Here is a 19390-nt window from a genome sequence, read left to right on the forward strand (position 1 = left end):
AAGCCACTTTCTGAAAGGAGAAGCAAATTATTGGTGGGAGTCAAAGATAGCAAGACCACTATTTCGGACTGTAAGACATGTGGCCGGAAATATAAGAGTATTTGTAATAAGCCAAATATTACATATTTTAAATGCAAGTCAAAAGGGTACTATTCCAACGAATGCCCAACAGGAAGACAGATGTTACATGTTTCCAGTGTGGGAGGAAATGACATATTTCCAGAGATCGTAAAGGACTAGCTATAGCTGCAAATGTTCCAAGGATTATGGCACCACCGCCACCACCACAACAAAATCAGTCCAAGGCTGGGACTTTCAACATGACAATGAAAGAGGCAGTGCAAAATCCAAGCATAGTTGTAGGTACACTTTCTGTGAACTTCATATATGTAAAAGTATTAATTGATTCTGGAGCTAAAAACTCTTTTATTTATGAAGAATTTGTTGTTAAGTTATGCTGGGAAGTTCAATGGTTGGGTGAAACGTTAATTATAAAGTTAGCTAACAATTATCAAGTTCATGTTAATCAAGTTTGTCAAAATTGTGTCATCAAAATAGCAGGACACCACTTCTCTGCTGACTTGATACCTTTCAGGTTGGGAAACTTCGATGTTATATTAGGAATGGATTGGTTAGCAGGTCATAATGCCCAAATTTATTATGCAAATAAGAAAGTAAATCTACGAACCGCGAACAATGCAAGGGTAGTATTTAGGGGTAAGAAACAGAATAAGAAATTCCTCACCATGATGCAGACTAAGCAATTTTTACGTCAAGGATGTAAAGCTTATCTAGCCTATGTGTTGGATGTTAACAAAAAAGGTCCAAGAAGTGAAGATATTTCGGTTGTATGCGAATTTCCAAACGTATTTCCTGATGAATTTCTAGGATTATCTCCGGACTGTGAAATTGAGTTTACTATTGATTTAGTGCCAGGTACTTAACCAGTTTCAAAAGCACCATATCGAATGACACCAGTTGAAATGAAAGAGTTGTCTATGCAATTACAAGATCTTTTGGATAAAGGGATTATAAGACCTAGTGTACCCCAAGGGTGCACCGGTACTATTTTTCAAGAAAAAGGACAGTAGCATGAAATTGTTCATCGACTATCATGAGATGAACAAATTAACCATTAAGAATAGATATCCTCTACCGAGAATTAATGATTTGTTTGATCAACTGAAAGGAAAAGCATGGTTTTCAAAGATTGACCTAAGATCGGGTTATCATCAACTAAATATTAAGGCAGATGATATTCCTAAGACTGCATTTTGTACCAGGTATGGTCACTATGGATTCTTAATAATGGTGTTCGGATTGACTAATGCACCAACAACATTTATGGATCTGATGAACAGAGTTTTTAAGAAATACTTGGATAAATTTATGATGATAACCCGATATGATGGCAGTTCTATAAGGATGAGTATAGATCCGCACTGTATCCTGACTGATTAGCAGGTTATAGTGCATATGTTGGTTCTTGTATCCAGTCTAGTTTATTGTTGATCGTCGGTAGCGACCTTCTTTACTTCTTACAGAAATAGCCGATACCTATGGAATCTGATTACTTATCTCTTATCAGATTATTTATTATCTTGAGATACTGTAATGTCCGGGATATGACGTATAATTATTTTTGTCAATAAATAAATATTATGTGATTATTATGTAAATTTTGTTGAATTATCTGTTAATTGGTATATGTGTTTGGATGTTTAAATGTGGTAAAATTGGAGTATTTTAATTTTTATAAATCTAAAATAGGATATAGATAATTTTGATATTAGTCTATAAACTTATATATTACTATATGATTTTATAAATAATTTATGGATTTAACAAATTATTTTCCGAGTAATTATAAATTATTTTGTATAAAAGGGAATCGTCCGACTTCAACCATTTTTACGTTTTTACAACCCGGAAGTCTCGGGAAAACTCCTTTCTAACCCATTTTCATTATTCCCGGTATTTTCCGTGTTTTAACTTTTTCGATCCGGAGTACGGTTTTACCCGTGCGGGTCCCATCGCAAAATTTTTGATACAATATTCGTTTCGGTAAATCGATAAAACCCGTATTTTCGAGAAATAGGATATTTTGATTAAACAATTATAATATCTTCTCGTAATTCATGTAACCAAAGCGCTGAGACCAAGATTGTATTTACAAAAAGTCTGGTTTTAATAATTATCCTAAAACCGGAACCGAATTGGATCAATTTTGTTAATACTAAATGATTAAGTATTCTATTTTTATATCCGGCATGATCCAACGGGGTCCTAATTTCTCGTAAATATAAATAGTTAAATTTTACAACGGGGAAATTTACTTGGAATGATTTGTTCTTCATCTTCAAACTAGGATATCTAGTGATCCGAAGATCCGTTGTTAACGTTCTTGTAACCAATCTGATGTTTGTTCCATGCTCTACAATCTCATAACCATATCATCGAATAAGGTAGGCGTCTTGGGAAAAAATGATTTTTCGTAATTTGGATTTCTGGGTTGTGCTGATTATTGATTGTTTATTATAGTATATTAAGCTTTATCATGATCGTTAGAGTTGATTTGTGTATAAACTCATATTATTTGGTTCCTGATTGATATAAGTCGAGTTTTGGTTTTTCTTCATTTTTATTTTTGATTTTTTCGAATTAGTCATTTCATAGTTATTGATTTTAACTGTATGGTTGAGTTTGTATGAATCTCAGCTTTAATTTCATATATCAATCATCGAATTTCGTCTAGTATGCTGTGAAATCGAAGTTTCCGAGTTGTTCATCGGAAAATTCATGAGTTGTGATCGGAGGATTGCGTTTTAGAATGGTTTTGGTGATGTTATGGCCTGAATCGTATTTCTGGATTGTTTGGATATAAAAAAACGCAACAGCAATCACGCAAATTGGAGATCGTTAGGGCTGTTGTGGTCTTGCCGGAGTTTCCAAGGTAGCCATAATTCTCGCCGGTTTTTGGGTTTTCCAGATTTCCGGCGGGTTGTTCTTGGCAACCCGGATTCTCCTGGCAACCCGAAACCCGACCCATTTTACTTTTAATTTGACCCGGTTTTAATCCATTTACCTCCATTTCAGTTTTAGGAAATCTGTTAGTGCTGATTTTGATTTAAAAATAATTAAGAAATTCCTTATTTAATTTTTAAAATTCATTTTTAATTCCAAAAATCATTATTTTGATTCTGAAAATTATTTATAATTCAAAAATAAATACAAATTATTTAATTAAATAATTTTAATTAATAATTAATTATTTAATTAGTCAATTAATTTAAATGTTAATTGATTTAATTAGTTATTAATTTATTTTAATTAATTATTTAATTAGATTTAATTATTTCTTTTGATTTAAAAATTTTGAAAAATAGTTTTCAGATTTAAAATATTTTTTAAAATTATATTCAAGGCTCGATAATTATTACTAAATGATTTTAAAGCCAGTTTTGGGTATTCAAACCTTTTTATTTAATTATAAAATGATTGTGGTACTCGTTTTAATTCCGAGAAATGTTCAAAAATTCGTATTAAATGCCAGAAAAATCATTTTAACCCCGAACCTTCTTTAAAAATTTATTTTTATTGAATACCTTGCGTGTTATGTGCTATGTGCAATGTGCTATGTGCTATGTGCTATGTACTATATGATTAATGCGTTATATGCCTATGTGTTTATTGTTTGACTATTTTTGTCATAGGTTTTAATCCGTACGTTGGATTTGTGTGAAATGAAGGGTAGATGAAAGCTTATGGCATCTAAGTGATGATTAGAATAATATGAGATTGAATGTTGATAGATACTTATGATGCCTAGCAGAGTAAGCGAGGCATAGAAAAAGAAAGTAGGCGATCAGAAAATAGAACCGTGCGTAGAAAAGAAAGCAAGTGATTAGTGAATAGAAGCAAGGCATAGAAAAAGTAGATAAGTGGTTGTTGAATAGAAGCGTTAGACGAGTGCAAGTGAAATTGGAATCATTTATGATAAGGAAAGTACTTCTGTACCTTTCTCGAGATATATTGCAAATATTTTTTAAACTTTATCGTGACATGTTGCTAGAATTCAAATTAAAGTTCTATTTTATATTGTAAGTGCTTTGAATCATTCAACCTCGAACCCTGATCATATCATTTGATCTCTGAGCTGTAAGCCTTGTTCCTTGTAAACCACCGGCTGTTGATTTTCCCAGATATTAAACCATACAAACATGGTACCATCCCATAAATACATTACACCATATACCAAACATTGAAACAGAATTACTTGAACAAACAGAATCCTATATACCCTATAATACCTTGTGACATCAAATACCATACCTTGTATAATCATTGAACCAATGTTCATCTAATACTTGCTTCTTCAACTGGATTGAAGCCGTTTTTCATACATATACCTTGATATACCCTGTTAGGTAATGAATTACACACAGGGGGGTGAATGTGTTTTTGTGTTTTTATGCTTTTCTTGAAGTATTTATGGTTTGAACAAAGTAAATGTAAATCTTGCAGTGATATGTGTTACTACAGAATTTAAGCAAGCAATAATAGTGAACACAGATCTTTCAAAACTCACTTAATTTTATATTAAAATTAAGAATATTTTGCTACAAAATTTCTAGGCTCTTTGTTCATAAAGAGCTTAGCTTCTTCCTTGAGAGAATACAAGATTTATGATCTAAATTGTTACATCTAACAAAAGACCAGTGTTAACTTTATATCATACTTAACTGCTGGTTTACACAGTGTATAATAAGAGATGCTAGTTACTTCAGTAAACCGTCACTTATCATTTCCATTTTAGGAAAAGTATATCTTCCATTTATGGCTTAACATATCTTTGTATACTAACTTAATCTTGATCTTTCTTTGTCAGTTAATCTTCACCCTTGATCTTGCACACTCTTCAAGCTGCTTTTTGTAGACTTGTCAATTCAACTGGTTGGATTATTTGTTGATTGATAATCTTGGATATTGAACTGGTCTGCAATTTGTACTTTAAGATTTTACCTCGAGATCTCTAGTTAGACATATAGAGATTTTGACATCTCGATAAGTATATTGACTTATCGAGATCTCTAATACTCCATAGTTGATTTGACTTATAGAGGGCTCTGAGTTCTCTATAAGAGAATTTGGCTTATCGAGATCTCTAATCTTCATATCTTCACTTTGACTTATCGATATCTCTGAGTTCTCTAATGACTTATTGACTTGTCGATAACTTAGAGTTCTCTAATCAATTTTAACTTGTCGATAACTCAGAGTTCTCTAGTGAACTTTGGCTTATCGATATCTTTGAGTTCTCTAGTGAAATTTGACATATCGATAACTCAGAGTTCTCTAATGAATGTTGACTTGTCGATAACTCTGAGTTCTCTAGTCAAGAAATGACTTGTCGATATCTCCAATCTTCATGTCTTTAATTTGGCTTGTTGATATCTCTGAGTTCTCTAGTAGCTCTCCTGAGTTCTCTATAAGTCATCCTGGAGTTCTCGAATGACTTCTCTATAACACTAAATCTATTACTTGTAGAGATAACTTAGAACATTTTCCCAAAACAGATTTATTCAACTTCAAGCTTCTTCATAATTCTTTTGAGGCATGATCTTCTTGATCTTCTTTTAGATAGAATTCTTAGGCTTGATACTGTTGAAAGAAAAAGACTCTAGTCTGCTCTTTTGACATTTTTACAGACTTTAAATGTTACAAGTACAAAACGCAAACTAAGATTACAATACAACTTACTTAGGGTTGTCAATTTGACTTAGTCTTGTTATTGTACAGGCATGTCTTGTACAACAATCTCCCACAATTTGTGAGAAGATTGCTTAACATAAATTCATGCCTGTTAACAAGACTAACCCCAAGTTATAATGGAAAATAAGACTAATATAAAAATTGAACACAATTACAATAATTGTACATTAGATGATTTTGAGTTTGAGTATTTACAAGCATCAGACAAAGATTGGAACTTCTGATTCTGCTCTAATGAGGTCTTTTAAATATACAAGAATTTCAAGTTCCTCTATGATTGGAGTACCTGTTAAAGCTTCTATTAGTTTGAGTTTGTCCTGCTTTGGATAACCATCTAACATTTCAAATTGAATCTTGAAAATGAGCCAGCTTTTACATTTAGAAATCTTCCATCTTTGGAGATTCTGCTCTTCCCTTTTGCTTTAAGTTCTTCTGATCTTTTGATATATATTTCAGTCTCCTTATCATACTTTCTCCTTTTCTCCTCATATTCTGCTTCACTCCTTGCTCTTCTTTCGTCCCTTGCAATCAACCATTTAGGTAGAACTGATCTCCATGCTCTTGTAGCAGTATCCTTGTCCTTTAGCAAACTTATCACTCTCTTGATTTCTGTTGGAGAGAGAGTGTCCATCAAATTGCTGCCTAAAAAAGTGAAGGACCTATCTTGAAAGTAGATTCTTACTTCCTTTAGAGTAATAACCCACACTCTAACTATTTCCTCATCCAGTTGTTAAAAATAGTCTTCATCTGAATTGCACCAGTTTAAGTGTATAAAATTATTCTGCTTGAAACAATTCCAGATGGCCCTTTCAGTAACTTTAACTTTTTCAGTAGGCTTAGCTTTCTTAGGTTTTCTCCCAACAGACTTGAAATGAGTTTTGTGTGATGGTTTGACTGAAGGTAAGGTTGAGATTTTCTTAAGAGATGTTTGGCTTGTGATGATTGGAATTTTTAGAAAAGAGTTAGCAGTTTGTCTATATAGAAATTTGGGCTTAGAGGCTTGAGGTGGTTTGATGTTTAAGGTAGTTGACTTTGAGGATTGAGCTAGTTTTGTTTGGATTTTTAGGGTTTTTTGTGGTTCTGAGCCATCATGTCTTTGTTTTCTCCTTCTTTCACCTCTCCTCTTACTTTCACCATCATTCTTTTCATCCTCCTTCCTCTCTCCACCCTTGCTTCCAGCTACCTTACTGGATTGACTTGGGTTTGAGCCAGAAGGTTTTTGATCATCTTTCTTCTGCTCATCATCATCCAAATTATCCTTGTTATTTGAGTTTTGGGCAAGTTGGCTTCAGCATCCCTTAGATATCTCCCCAATAGCTTAATCATCTCCTCATCTTCAAAAGACTTATTCTTTTTTACCCTTAAAGTAGTTTCCAGAGTCATGATTAGCTTCTTATTGGCCATGACACATTGTTTAGGGATTTGGAAGTGTTTGAAATGTTTGGTGGTAGGATAGATGCATGACACTCCCTTGTTTGGCTGTAGGTATGCTTTTGGAAACGCAGCCACTTGAGCATTTTTCAGTTCAGCTAGCAATAGAGTGTCTTCATGGATCACAACTCTGAATTTCTTTATCAGAATATCCAACTCAGATGCCCTCCTTGAGATAGGATAATTGAGGGACACCTGCATACACCTATCTATCCCAGAGTTAATTATATTGACCACTATCCTCTTCTCCTGAAAATTGTCTTTAGTCACCAGAAATCACCCTTAATAAATTTATTGTCATGTCCAAGGCCTTTTTATAGGTGAAGAGATTATTTTTGAGAGAAGCCCTTAGATCCTTGAGCAATTCATCAAATTCCCTACTCAGACTTGGTCCTTCAGCATCCCTAATGAGCCTCTCCATACCAATATTTGCTTTTTGAACTAAGCTCTTTTCAGCACCTTGGACATTTTGAGTAGATGATATTGATCTTGCTATCCTAGCCTCTATCTCCCTCTTAATCTTGTTGGAAGGCATGCGAAGGGGAGTAGGAATTTCAGGCCTCACAGCTTCAGGAAGTGCAGGCAATGAAATATTAAGTTTACCTATGATGGCTTCCAAAGCAACTGAATTTTGCATTTGTAGGTACTTGTGGGAGTCCACCAAGGATTGGATGTCTTCCTATTTACTCTTCACCAGTTTAGTGAGAGCATTCACTTGAGCTGTAAGTTGGTCATTTGAAGCTTCCAAAGTGGAGACTTGACTTTGAAGAGACTGAATCTGAAGATTGGTTAAAGTTGAACCTGGCTGATAAGAGCTTGTAGATGATGATGGGCCAAAAGTTTCTTCTACAGTCTGTTTGATGCATTTCATAAGCAAGGCAGAGGGCTCATACCTGCTGTGGTGAAGCTGTTCCAGTTTGACTTTTGAGTCATTTATATTTGTGATTTTCTTCTGGACTACTTTATGAAGAGCAATGAAGGATTATTTTAGATTTTTGACCTCCTTTTCAATGGTAGTGAGATCCATCCTAGTCATTTGATCAGCAAAGTGCTTGAACTTGGAGGTGATATGAACATGAGAAGTATTAATTTCATCCATCTTCTCATTTACCAGCTTTCTGATCTTGTCTTCGTGAGTAGTCAGTTTGACTTCAAGAGCTTTACCAAAAAGGTAAAAAGCTTTGAGTTGAGCTTTGTAAACTTCTGTAACTGCATCATATACATCTTGTGGAGTCAAGGCCTTGGCATTTCTTCCCAGAATAATGATGTATTCTTCTCTAAACCTGGCCAAGACTTGATCTATTTCTAATACAAAGTCCTGAGATAGCCATGCATCCACATTACCATCTTGTTCTGCATCATTGACAATTTTCTCCTTTTGTTTCTCAACTTCTTCATTGTATATAAGCATGATAGCTTGATAGTCTTGATTGCTCATGTTTGAAGTGAGTAGATGTTGTGAGATGTTTGTTAACCCAGAAATCTGCTCAACTAGGAGATCATCTGCAGATGTAGGTTGAGAGTTTGATTCTTGTAGCCATTGTGAGAGAAGATATGGTTGTTGAGGTTGTGAGGTTGAAGGTAGGTGTGAGGTAGTAGAACCACCTGTGACTGAAGTCACAGTTTTACTCATAGATTGCTCTGTGTTTATAACAATGTGTTGTCCTCCACTTGTAGTGGGAACCTCCAATTGAATTAGAGGGAATTTGACTGGGTTACTGTAATGTACACCAACCTCAAACCTTTGTGCTTCTCGCAAAGCACTGTCACTTGAATATGAAAAAACTTGCCTCTCCCACAGCAAAAGCATTGGCAATTGTACTCCAAGCATCAATTGTCAATGCAATTTCTGCTAGGGTTTTGAGAGGAGTTGTTCCTGGAACAGGAACCTCCAATTGAATTGGAGAGGATTTAGATAGCTCCCTCTTAGGAGTACTACCCTCAAACCTTACAGTCTGTGAAGACTGATTTGCACATGAAGGTGCATTTGTAACATCCATGGGGTCTTCAGTAAAAATTGATGAATCTCCTATGGTTTTGATGGTGTCATCAAGGTCTACCCCAGCTAGTAGCCTCTCACCATCTGATTGTAGTGTCTGGGTGTGAACAAGGTTTCTTGAACCAAATCACTTGATTTAGCTTGCACCTGAGAATTGGATTCAAGTGTTGTAGGTAGAGAAGAAATTTATGAGATTAGAACTTATTTTTAGAAGTGAGTGTTGACAGCTCCCCCTAAATGGATGAGGGAACTTCAAAAGATGTGCCCTCATTGTGTGTGTCATCCTTATTTCTTCTGCCATACACTTGGATTAGATCAAGTGCAGGCTGTGCAGACTCTGTACATGATGCATTAGGGTGAATGCTCTTTTCAATAGACATACCCTGTTCAGAGGATGTATCTAGAGTCTGTTTAATTCCCATATTTACAACTGCATCCTTTTGGGAGGACACAGAGGTGGTTTGAGTGGTCAGCTCAGATTTCTTACTCTTCTTTGATCCTCACCACTCTCATTCATAATTGTTAAGGTTACCTCCTTTCTCATCCTTTTACTCACCTCATCCTTTTGAGAAGATGAGGTGGTTGGTTTCCTACCTGCTAATGGTTTTGAAGAAACAGGCTCAACATGGGTAGGTTCTTGTGGGGGTGCCTATGTTTGTGCTTCTATAGGATCGTACTAGGTTGACTTGCACTTGTTCTCATATCTGGCATAGAATAAGGGTAAGTCTTAAATCTTTCAATCATGAAAGGTGTTAACTTAAGACTTACTGGAACCTTATTCTTGGTAAGAAGTGATCCAAATTGAATTTTAGATACTTGCTTACAGTTTCCAATTAGTGACATGTTTAAACCTTCTAGCAAATGTATGTCATTAACTTAATAGTTTAAAGCTGACATAATAAATCTAGGTAGAAAAATTTCCTTACCTCTTGATTCCAATGGCATTGTTAGCCTGGTGCTCAATTCCTCCAGTATGTAGTGTCCTACAATGATCTGTTTGTTGGTGGCCATTGAGTAGACCAGCTTCTGGACAACACTTGATATGTTTTGAAACCCTGACTTCCTGCAGGTGAAGGCCCTTATTACTGAGTCCAAAAGAAAGGACCATTCCCTCCTTAGATGCTTCTTATTCATGCTGGTCAGGTTGATCTTCTCAGAATAATTGATGAAGTCCATGAATTCATACAGCTCATCCTGAGTTGGAGCCTCCACCAGCTTATCAGTAGCAATGCCCAAAGCCATATTGACATCATTTTCAGAGATCTTCACCTGTTGTCCCTTGATTGTGCAGTTTATCACAATTGTTGTAGCTTGGATCTCATGCATAATTGTCCTTGTTATAGTTGTGTTCCAAAAGTCCCCTAAGACATCCAAATACAACACAGGATTAGCTATAAGAGCACCTACAAAGTAGGTCTCAGAAAGGAACTTGACAAAGCATTGGAAAATCTCAGGTGCTTGGTTTGCATCCAGAAATGCAAGGAAGTTAGTCTCCGTGGGGATGAAGGGTACAATATTGTTGGCTGCCATTGATATGAGTATGAAGTTTAGTGGGTAAAAGAAATTAGTGAGAAAAGAGTGAAAACGAGAGAGAAATCGGTTTTGGATTGAAAAGCTAGGTCACTTGAGATCTCGAAAGTTCTAAGTATGTATATGTATCGAGATGTTTGGGTATTTGTAGTAAAAGCAAATGACTTATCGAGAACTCAAAAATAGACATTTGGAATTAGTCTATCAAGAAGTCATTTTAAGAAATGAAATACATATCGATAAATCATTTTATCTATTCTTGTAGAGAACTGAAAATAACCTTGTCAAGATGTCAAATAAATACCCAGTTTGTCCAAAGTGGACTGAATTTGATTCCAATTTTTATTTGAATAAATTCAAAGTAAAATCAGAATGATTTTACCAAAAGTATTTTACCAAAATAATTTATTAAATTAAATTATTTTAGCTCTGAGTTATTTATAAGTCTAAAAAGATACTTGTTGAGAACTCTGTAAATTTACACTATTAGAGAACTCTATAATGACTTATCGATAAGTCATAATAATGCATATCGAGAAGTCACTCGAGAAGTTAGTAAATTGACTTATTGAGAACTCACTCGAGAAGTCTTAAAATGACTTATCGATAAGTCAGTTACACTTATCTAGAACTCAGTTCTCCATATACTTTTGATCAGTTTAAGTCTGCCTTGTGTTAATTTTACGTGTTAATGATGTAAACTAACACCTAAGAAGTTTACTTAGAATTTGAAAAATTCCAAGTTCAATTTTTATTTTTGAAAAATAAATATGCAGATAAATCTGAATTATTTATATTTCATATTTCAGTTAATTTCTAATTAAATCAAATTAATTTTGATTTACTAGAAATTAATATGCTACAACACATTAGCTGAGTTCTTGCCTTAGGATGAAGAATTAAGCATTCCAATTTCACCTACAAGTCTAGTAAAAGTTGCTTCATCCAAAGGTTTAGTAAAAATGTTAGCTAATTGTTTTTCTGTTGGAACAGAAAAATAATGTGCTTACATGTTCACTATTAAAATGGTACCTTACATCAATGTTTTGTTCTAGAATGATTTACTGGATTAGCTACTATAGATATAGCACTAGTATTGTCACACATGATAGGAATTTTTTGTAACACTAGGCCATAATCCATAAGCTGATTTCTAATCCAAAGCACTTGAGCACAACAACTTCCTACAACTATGTATTCAGCCTCTTCTGTAGAAGCTGATACAGATTATTATTTCTTGCTATACCAGGATACAAGTCTTTGTCCAAGAAATTGATAACTTCCACTAGTACTCTTTTTGTCAACCCTGCATCCAACAAAATATGCATCTGTGTAGCCAACGGCTTCAAAATCAGTTCCCTTAGGATACCATAATCCCAAGTTTGGAGTCCCCTTCAAGTATCTGAAAATCTTCTTTACAGCCATCAAATGTGATTCTTTTGGATTGGCTTGAAATCTTGCACATAGACATGTTGCAAACATGATATCTAGTCTACTTGTAGTTAAGTAAAGCAATGAACCAATCATTCCTCTATAGCTTGAAATATCTACACTCTTGCCTTTTCTATCTTCATCCTGCTTTGTTGCAGTAGACATAGGTGTAGATGCAGGTGAGAAATCAACCATGCCAAACTTTTTTAATAAGTCTTTGACATACTTAGTTTGGCTGATGAAGATCCCATCACTTCTTTGACTAACTTGTATTCCAAGAAAGTAACTTAATTCCCCCATTATACTCATTTCATATTCACTCTGCATAAGCTTAGAAAATCTCTGGCAAAGCTTCTCATTTGTAGAACCAAAGATAATGTCATCCACATAGATCTGAATTAGGATCATATTATCACCATGATTTTTGTAGAAGAGAGTCTTGTCTATGGTAACTCTAGTAAAACCATTCTTAAGTAGGAATTCTGACAATGTAACATACCAAGCTCTAGGTGCATGTTTTAGTCCATATAGAGCCTTGAGCAACTTGTACACAAAATTTGGAAATTCTGGATCTTCAAAGCCAGGTGGTTGTTGTACATACACTTCTTCTTCTAAGTCACCATATAAGAAGGCACTCTTAACATCCATTTGATACACTTTAAAATTTGAATGTGAAGCAAATGCTAGAAAAATCCTTATTGCTTCAAGTCTTGCAACTGAAGTAAAAGTTTCATCATAATCAATTCCTTCTTCCTGTGAGTAGCCTTTTGCAACCAATCTTGCTTTGTTCCTGGTAACTACACCATTTTTATCCATCTTGTTCCTGAACACCCATTTTGTTCCAATTATACTTTTGTTCTTTGGTGTAGGAACTAAATCCCAAACTTTGTTTCTTTCAAACTGATTCAGCTCTCTCCAATGAATATCCCAGAAAAATTGCTTCAAAGACTTTTGAGTCAAATTTTCCCACATAGTTGGAGTTGTCTTTTAAAATGTAACACTTGCTTCCAAACACATGAAGATGCTTTACATTAGGCTTTCTTTTAGACATGATTGAGTAAGGTGATTTGCCATGAGCTTTGTTAATGAGATATCTCGTTTGAGTATAGCATGCAGTGTTAACAGCCTCTTCCCAGAAACTTGTTGGCAACTTGGCATCTTGCAGCATTATTCTAGCAGCTTCAACTAATGTTCTATTCTTTCTTTAAACTACTCCATTTTGTTGAGGTGTTCTAGCTGCTGAGAATTCTTGAATAATGTCTTTGCTTTTGCATAATTCACTTAATATTGCATTTCTGAATTTTGTTCCATTATCACTTCTCAATCTTTTTACACAATTATGATTTTCAGCCTGTTTTTCTATCTTCTTGATGTGCTCAATTATGATGTGTGGAGTCTCATCTTTAGAGTGCATAAATTCTACCCAAGTGTATCTTGGAAAATCATCCACCATCACAAGTACATATATTTTTTCCTTGAAATTGATAAGACATTTACTGGCCCAAACAAGTCCATGCGAATAAGCTGCAATAGTGCACTTATAGAATTCACAGTTTTTGACTTGTGACTTGATCTTTTCATTTTTTTTCTGACAAGCTTCACAGACTTCAACTTGAGCAAACTCCAGATTAGGCATGTCTCTTACTAACTCCTTTTTTACCAAGGTGTTAATTGCCTTGAAATTCAAGTGAGACAACTTCTTATGCGATAGCTTGCTTTTTTCTTCTGATGCCTTGGTGTAGAAGCAACAAATATCATCCTTATTTGTTGAGTCTAAGTTTGCAACAAACAAGCTTCCTTTCTTTGCTCCTTTCAGAGCAACTTCACAAGTTTTCTTGTTGATAAAAGTTCATTCTTCTTTGTTGAATAAAACTTCAAAGCCTTTGTCTGTAAATTGGCTAACACTGAGAAGATTCATTTCAAGTCCAGCTACCAACGCTACATCATCAATGACAACATTTCCAGAAATAATCTTGCCATATCCCATTGTGAATCCTTTGTTGTTATCTCCAAAGGTCACCAAAGGGCCAGCTTTTTCCTTAAACTGTGATAGCAGGGCCTTATCACCTGTCATATGTCTGGAACACCCACTGTCTATGATTCATATGACCTTCTTCATTTTGCCCTACACACAATGAGTTTTAAGTGTGTTTAGCAACCCAAGCAGTGTTGGGCACTTTTTTCTTGTTAACTGATTTAGTAGAAGTAGAATGAGTTGTTTCAGATAAAATAGAATTAAATGACTGTTGTGTATTTTCCCTATCTGTTGTAGACCCAATTTTTGTTCCTTTGAGGTATAATCTCAGCTTGTGATAACTTTTCATCACTTTTAAGTTGCAAGGGATGCAATCAAACTTGTCACAAAATGAGTAGGGATTATTTGTATATGCTTCATTGTATTTACATGCTCCTTCAGCTGGCTTTCTCAGAACCTCTTTTCAAAGGTGAGTTAGGTTATTCACAGATCCACATTTCTCACATTTTTTTCTTGGAACATCTTCAACATAAGAAAAATTATTTCTTTTATTTATCCCAATTTTCCCATTTCTATTTTTCTTCTTCTTTCTTGCATCTTCAGTTTTGGTTTCTTTGACAGGTGTCTTGGAACCTTGGTTATCCATGAGCTTCTCTTCAGCTTTGAAAGATTGAGTTGCTTCTACATCTCTCTTCTCATTGTCTTCATCATCAATTTCTTGCTTGATAATCAACTTTTCTTCACTGAAGTTAACTTCACATGCCTAAAACATAGGTGAGTCAACCTTTTTAAGGATTGTTGTAATATTTTCATTTTTTTTTGATTTTCCTTTGTCACCTATATTTTTCTTGTTATTGTTCAAGGCATCATAATTAAGACCAATAACAATATTTGCACATGGCTTATTTTTCTCATGGTATTTTCCAACTAACTCAGATGCATTTTTGAATGACTTCAACTTAACCTCATTCTTTTCCAGCTTCTCCCTTAACACTACTTCTATCTTACTTGCACACTTGAGCTTGTTCTTCAGATATGCATTCTCTTATCTTACAGCTTCATGCTCTACCAATAATAATTCAGCTTCTTGTTTCTCATTTTCAAGCTTCTCATTTATCTTTGTCAGTCTGCTAACTTCTTTATTGGCAGCAACCATACTTGTATGAATATGAAACATTTATGTGCTCATCTTCTCTACAGTTTCCTTATATTGACTCACATTTAAATCAATGGTAGTGAGAGTTGGGACTTGTGATTTTGATGAGGATGACTATTGTTGTAATAACCCCAATTTTTGAGAAATTTTGAAACCCTTATGAATAGTGTTTTTGCTGAACGAGAAAACTTTTCATGCCACGCTATGTAGGGGTTCTGTTATTGATCTTATGGGATATTATTAGTACTCTATGTGGTATATAAGTGTATGTAAAGATCGTCAGAATCCAATTCCGAACACTTTGATTTTTCCCGAAAATCCACAAGATACGGAGAGAATTGAGTATAAGGTAACAGGATAAAAAGGATTTAAATTAAAGGATTATAATAGAGGATCATAAAAAGGAATTTAATGTATTGAGAAAGGTTAAGGGAACCTAAGTAATAAGATCCCGGGTATGATCCCTCGAACGATAAACGAAAACGAAAGTTAAGCGAACCGTATAACAGATCAGCGGTCATTAGGCAAACAATTAAAAGCTAATCAAAGGGATTAGTGGGGGTGATGTCATCCAACCAATAGAAAGAGGACAAAGGAGGGGTGATGACATCACAAAGTGATGTAGGCATGACATAGAAGGGAAGGAAGTGTGGTTGAATTATAACCACACAAAATCAAGGTTAATTAAGTCATTAACCAAAAACAACACAAAAAATCAACCAACCAAGCAAATCATTTCATTTTCATCAAACAAAACACAAAAACTCTTTCTTCCCAAGCTAACTCTCGGCTTCTTTCTTAAAATTTGAAGATCCAAGCTCTACCACTTACTATTTAGCAAGGTAATTATCTAAGCTTCCCCATGGATAGTTACATACTTCCTATAAGTTTAAGCTTCTAATTCCAAGCCAATCTTTTTCTATAAATCAAGGAAGAAGATGGTGAATAGTAACCTTCAAGAAATAACTTTAGTTTTCTTGAATTTTTATGAAAGATTAAGGTGATACAAGCAAGGATCAAGGTTCTTTAGGCATTCAAAGCTCTTGTGTTGTGTTAAAAAGCTTCAAGGAAGGTATAATCTCTTAACCAAGCTTTGTTATTGAATGTTAAGAGCATAATATGAGTATTTTAGTTCATGAGAGGCTTGATGATTGTGTATGTAGAGATTAGTGAGTTTTGGGATGTTGTTGGATTGGTAAATGTTGTTGTTTTGATTAAAAGAACTTAAGTATGATTAAAGTTAAGCTTAGGCATAAGTATGAATGATTAAATTGAATTGGTTGGGGTTGTTATGATGTGAAAAGGATGGATGTTGGTTGTATGTTGGATTTGAGGTTGATTTGGGATGGTTTTGAATGGTTTAAAATTGGGAAATCGCGTAAACATAGCCGTCGTAACGTCCGATTTTCTTTGGACTGTTTTTGTGCATAGCATTAGGACCCGAGAACCCCCTGATAGATTATGACCACTGCCATGTTTAGATAACTCATGTTACGAGCTTCGTTTTGATATGTAGTTCGTTCGATTCCGATGCACGGTTTAGGAGAAACGACCGTTTCAAGTAACGGCGTTTCGCGAACGAAACTTTTCCCCTCGCCTTACTTTGAAACATAGGTTAAAGACCAAAAAGGGTTAATTAATGTATGAATCATTTATGGTAAGTGTTTTAGGCAGTGGGTAAGACACTCGCGAAGGAATCGCTTTAAAACTCGTAAAGGTTAAATTATTAAAAATGGTGGAGCCGAGGGCACCCAAGTGACTTAAGCGAATCAGTGAGCGCAAAACAAGCGTTAGAGTCTAAGTTAGTTAAAGTATAGATTTACAAGTGATTTTGGTTTAATTCCAACTTACTTATTGTTTATAGGTTACCAGACTCGTCCCGAGCCTTTTATCACCCCAAGTCGCTCAGGCAAGTATTCTATCTGTTATACTGTTGTTGTGATGTATACATTTGTATATGCATGATCTTGCGATAAATGTATATTGGTTATTTAGCAAATTCTTGCGATATATTGTAGCATGTGATATGGTATATATGCATGTCTATTTCATATTCTTGAAATATATATCTGTTGGTTCAGTTGATAATACCTATGCTAGAGAATAGCGGTAACTTGCATATACCCTTAGTATAGGGACCCAAAGGTGAAAATATTTTCTAAAACCGGGAGTCGAGGATCCCGAGTAGATTTTGTTTATATATGGATATGGATATATATATATATTTATATATATATATATGGTTATAGTTTTCCAAACTATTAATCGAATAAGGTTTATTCGATAACTTTAACTTTATTTTATTATTGAATATTATTTCGAATATTATTCGAAGGCTTATGACTCAGTTTATATTATTTAATGAATATTATTTGAATATTCATTTGAGGATCTATGACTCCGATTATTTGCTGAGGTATATTCTTTATTTTATTAAAGAATAAGGTGTCAATAATCAAACTTATTTTCGATTATTCAAATAAAGATAATACTTTCATATAAGTATATCTTTGGTTATTTAATACTCGTTTCAAGTTTAAGTTTTAATACTTCTACTTCAATTATTTTTATAAAGATTATTCTTTATGGGAATATTATTTAAATAATAATATTCAGACATTTTCTAAATATACTGGGGACTGATTTACTTCATTAAATCAGCTTTACTCCAAACACTCTTTAAAGTATTTTCGAGTCTTCAAAATGATTTTTAAAAGTTAGAGCGGATCCCAAAACTCATTTTTATATTTAAGATCTTCCTTTTAAGGGGATTTAAATACTCGCTCAAAACCTGAGGGATCCGGCTCTATGGTGTATTTTATATTCGCAACAAGGTTGCTGTTTTGATAAATGAATTGATTACTTGCCCAATGTTCGGGAAGTAAGCCCATCTAATTGACCGGGGTACGGTCTATCAAAGTGTAAGTGGCTGGGTGGCAGTCCATCAACGCGTAAGAGGCCGGGTGGCGGTCCAGCACAAGGTCCTTATGCGGCCAGGGTGATGACCGGTGAGGAATTCATCCATCTACAGTAGAAAAGGTTACTTATTGGTATCTTTGCCTGATCAGCGAGATATCGGGTTTATGCCAAAAATCTTTTCCTTTCCAAAATTCATTGGATGTTTCAAACTCTGTTCATACTTTACATAACAGAGGTTTCAGGAAATGTTTAAAGGGGTATATATATGTGGATATATATATATCGGGACTAAATAAAGTATCTCATAACTTTTTCATTCAATAATCTTTCAAAGATTGAATCTATTCAAGTCTTAACTTGTGGTCTCATCTATGGGATGTTTTCTTAAAACCTATAATACTTTGAACGGTGGCAGTTCAAGTAGCTTTATATAAGATATAAGTGTGGTGAAGTATTGGTAACTTCATTCCTTGTTTTTACTTATATCTAGTAAGTAATTATCTTACGCATGATAGAGATTCTAGTAAGTATCCATTTAGATACTTATATTATTGTTATCACTATGTATTATCTTGCGAGCTGTAAGGCTCACTCTTGCTTTATTTCTTCATCACACAACAACAGTTAGGAGAGATGGCCAAACTCCAGCAGACCCAGCGCAAGCGCGTGGGAAGCGTCCCGCGTCTTCCCGCTGATGTTGTAGCTGCTATAGCTGCAGAGGTAGACCCATTGTAGTTTAGACCATCTACTTTTGAGAATCAAATTATGTATAATTATAACTTGTGGCAGATAATGGCAATTAACTGTAAATTTATCAAGTAATCATTTTGGGTTGTAATAATTTTAAATTGTGGATTCAAAGACTTGTACTTATTTCAATTTCATCTCTGAGACTATAACGGGTTGTGGTGTGTGTTAGTGTGGGGTCACAGTATGAGGTTATTTATTATTAATTGAGTGAAGTGATATTGTGGAAAGAAAGACCGTGACAACCCGGATCCCCGACCCCGGATCTGGGGGTGTTACAACAGCATAAGGTTATTATTATTAATTAAGTGAAGTGATATTGTGGAAAGAAAGACCGTGACGATCCGGATCCCCGACCCCGGATCTAGGGGTGTTACAATTGTGACGCCCAAACCCGGGGTCTAGATTTGGGGGTCACTTACCACTTAAC

The 19390-nt window shown here is 34.7% G+C and overlaps 1 protein-coding gene across 1 annotated transcript; it reads left to right on the forward strand.

Annotated features, from left to right (window-relative positions):
- Positions 1-266: 266 nt before the first annotated feature.
- Positions 267-7337, forward strand: LOC141700362 (uncharacterized). The gene is made up of 2 exons (XM_074504148.1): positions 267-936; positions 7258-7337. The coding sequence occupies exons 1-2, from the start codon at positions 267-269 to the stop codon at positions 7335-7337; spliced, it is 750 nt and encodes a 249-aa protein (XP_074360249.1).
- The last annotated feature ends 12053 nt before the right edge of the window (positions 7338-19390 follow it).

Source organism: Apium graveolens, unplaced genomic scaffold (assembly GCF_009905375.1).
Source record: "Apium graveolens cultivar Ventura unplaced genomic scaffold, ASM990537v1 ctg2247, whole genome shotgun sequence".
NCBI lineage: Eukaryota > Viridiplantae > Streptophyta > Magnoliopsida > Apiales > Apiaceae > Apium > Apium graveolens.

Coding starts and splice junctions, on each gene's coding strand:
- LOC141700362 (XM_074504148.1), top strand. CDS start 267: ATGGCACCACCGCCACCACCACAACAAAATCAGTCCAAGGCTGGGACT. Junction 937..7,257: donor TACTATTGATTTAGTGCCAG/GTACTTAACCAG, acceptor GTTTGGCTGTAG/GTATGCTTTTGGAAACGCAG.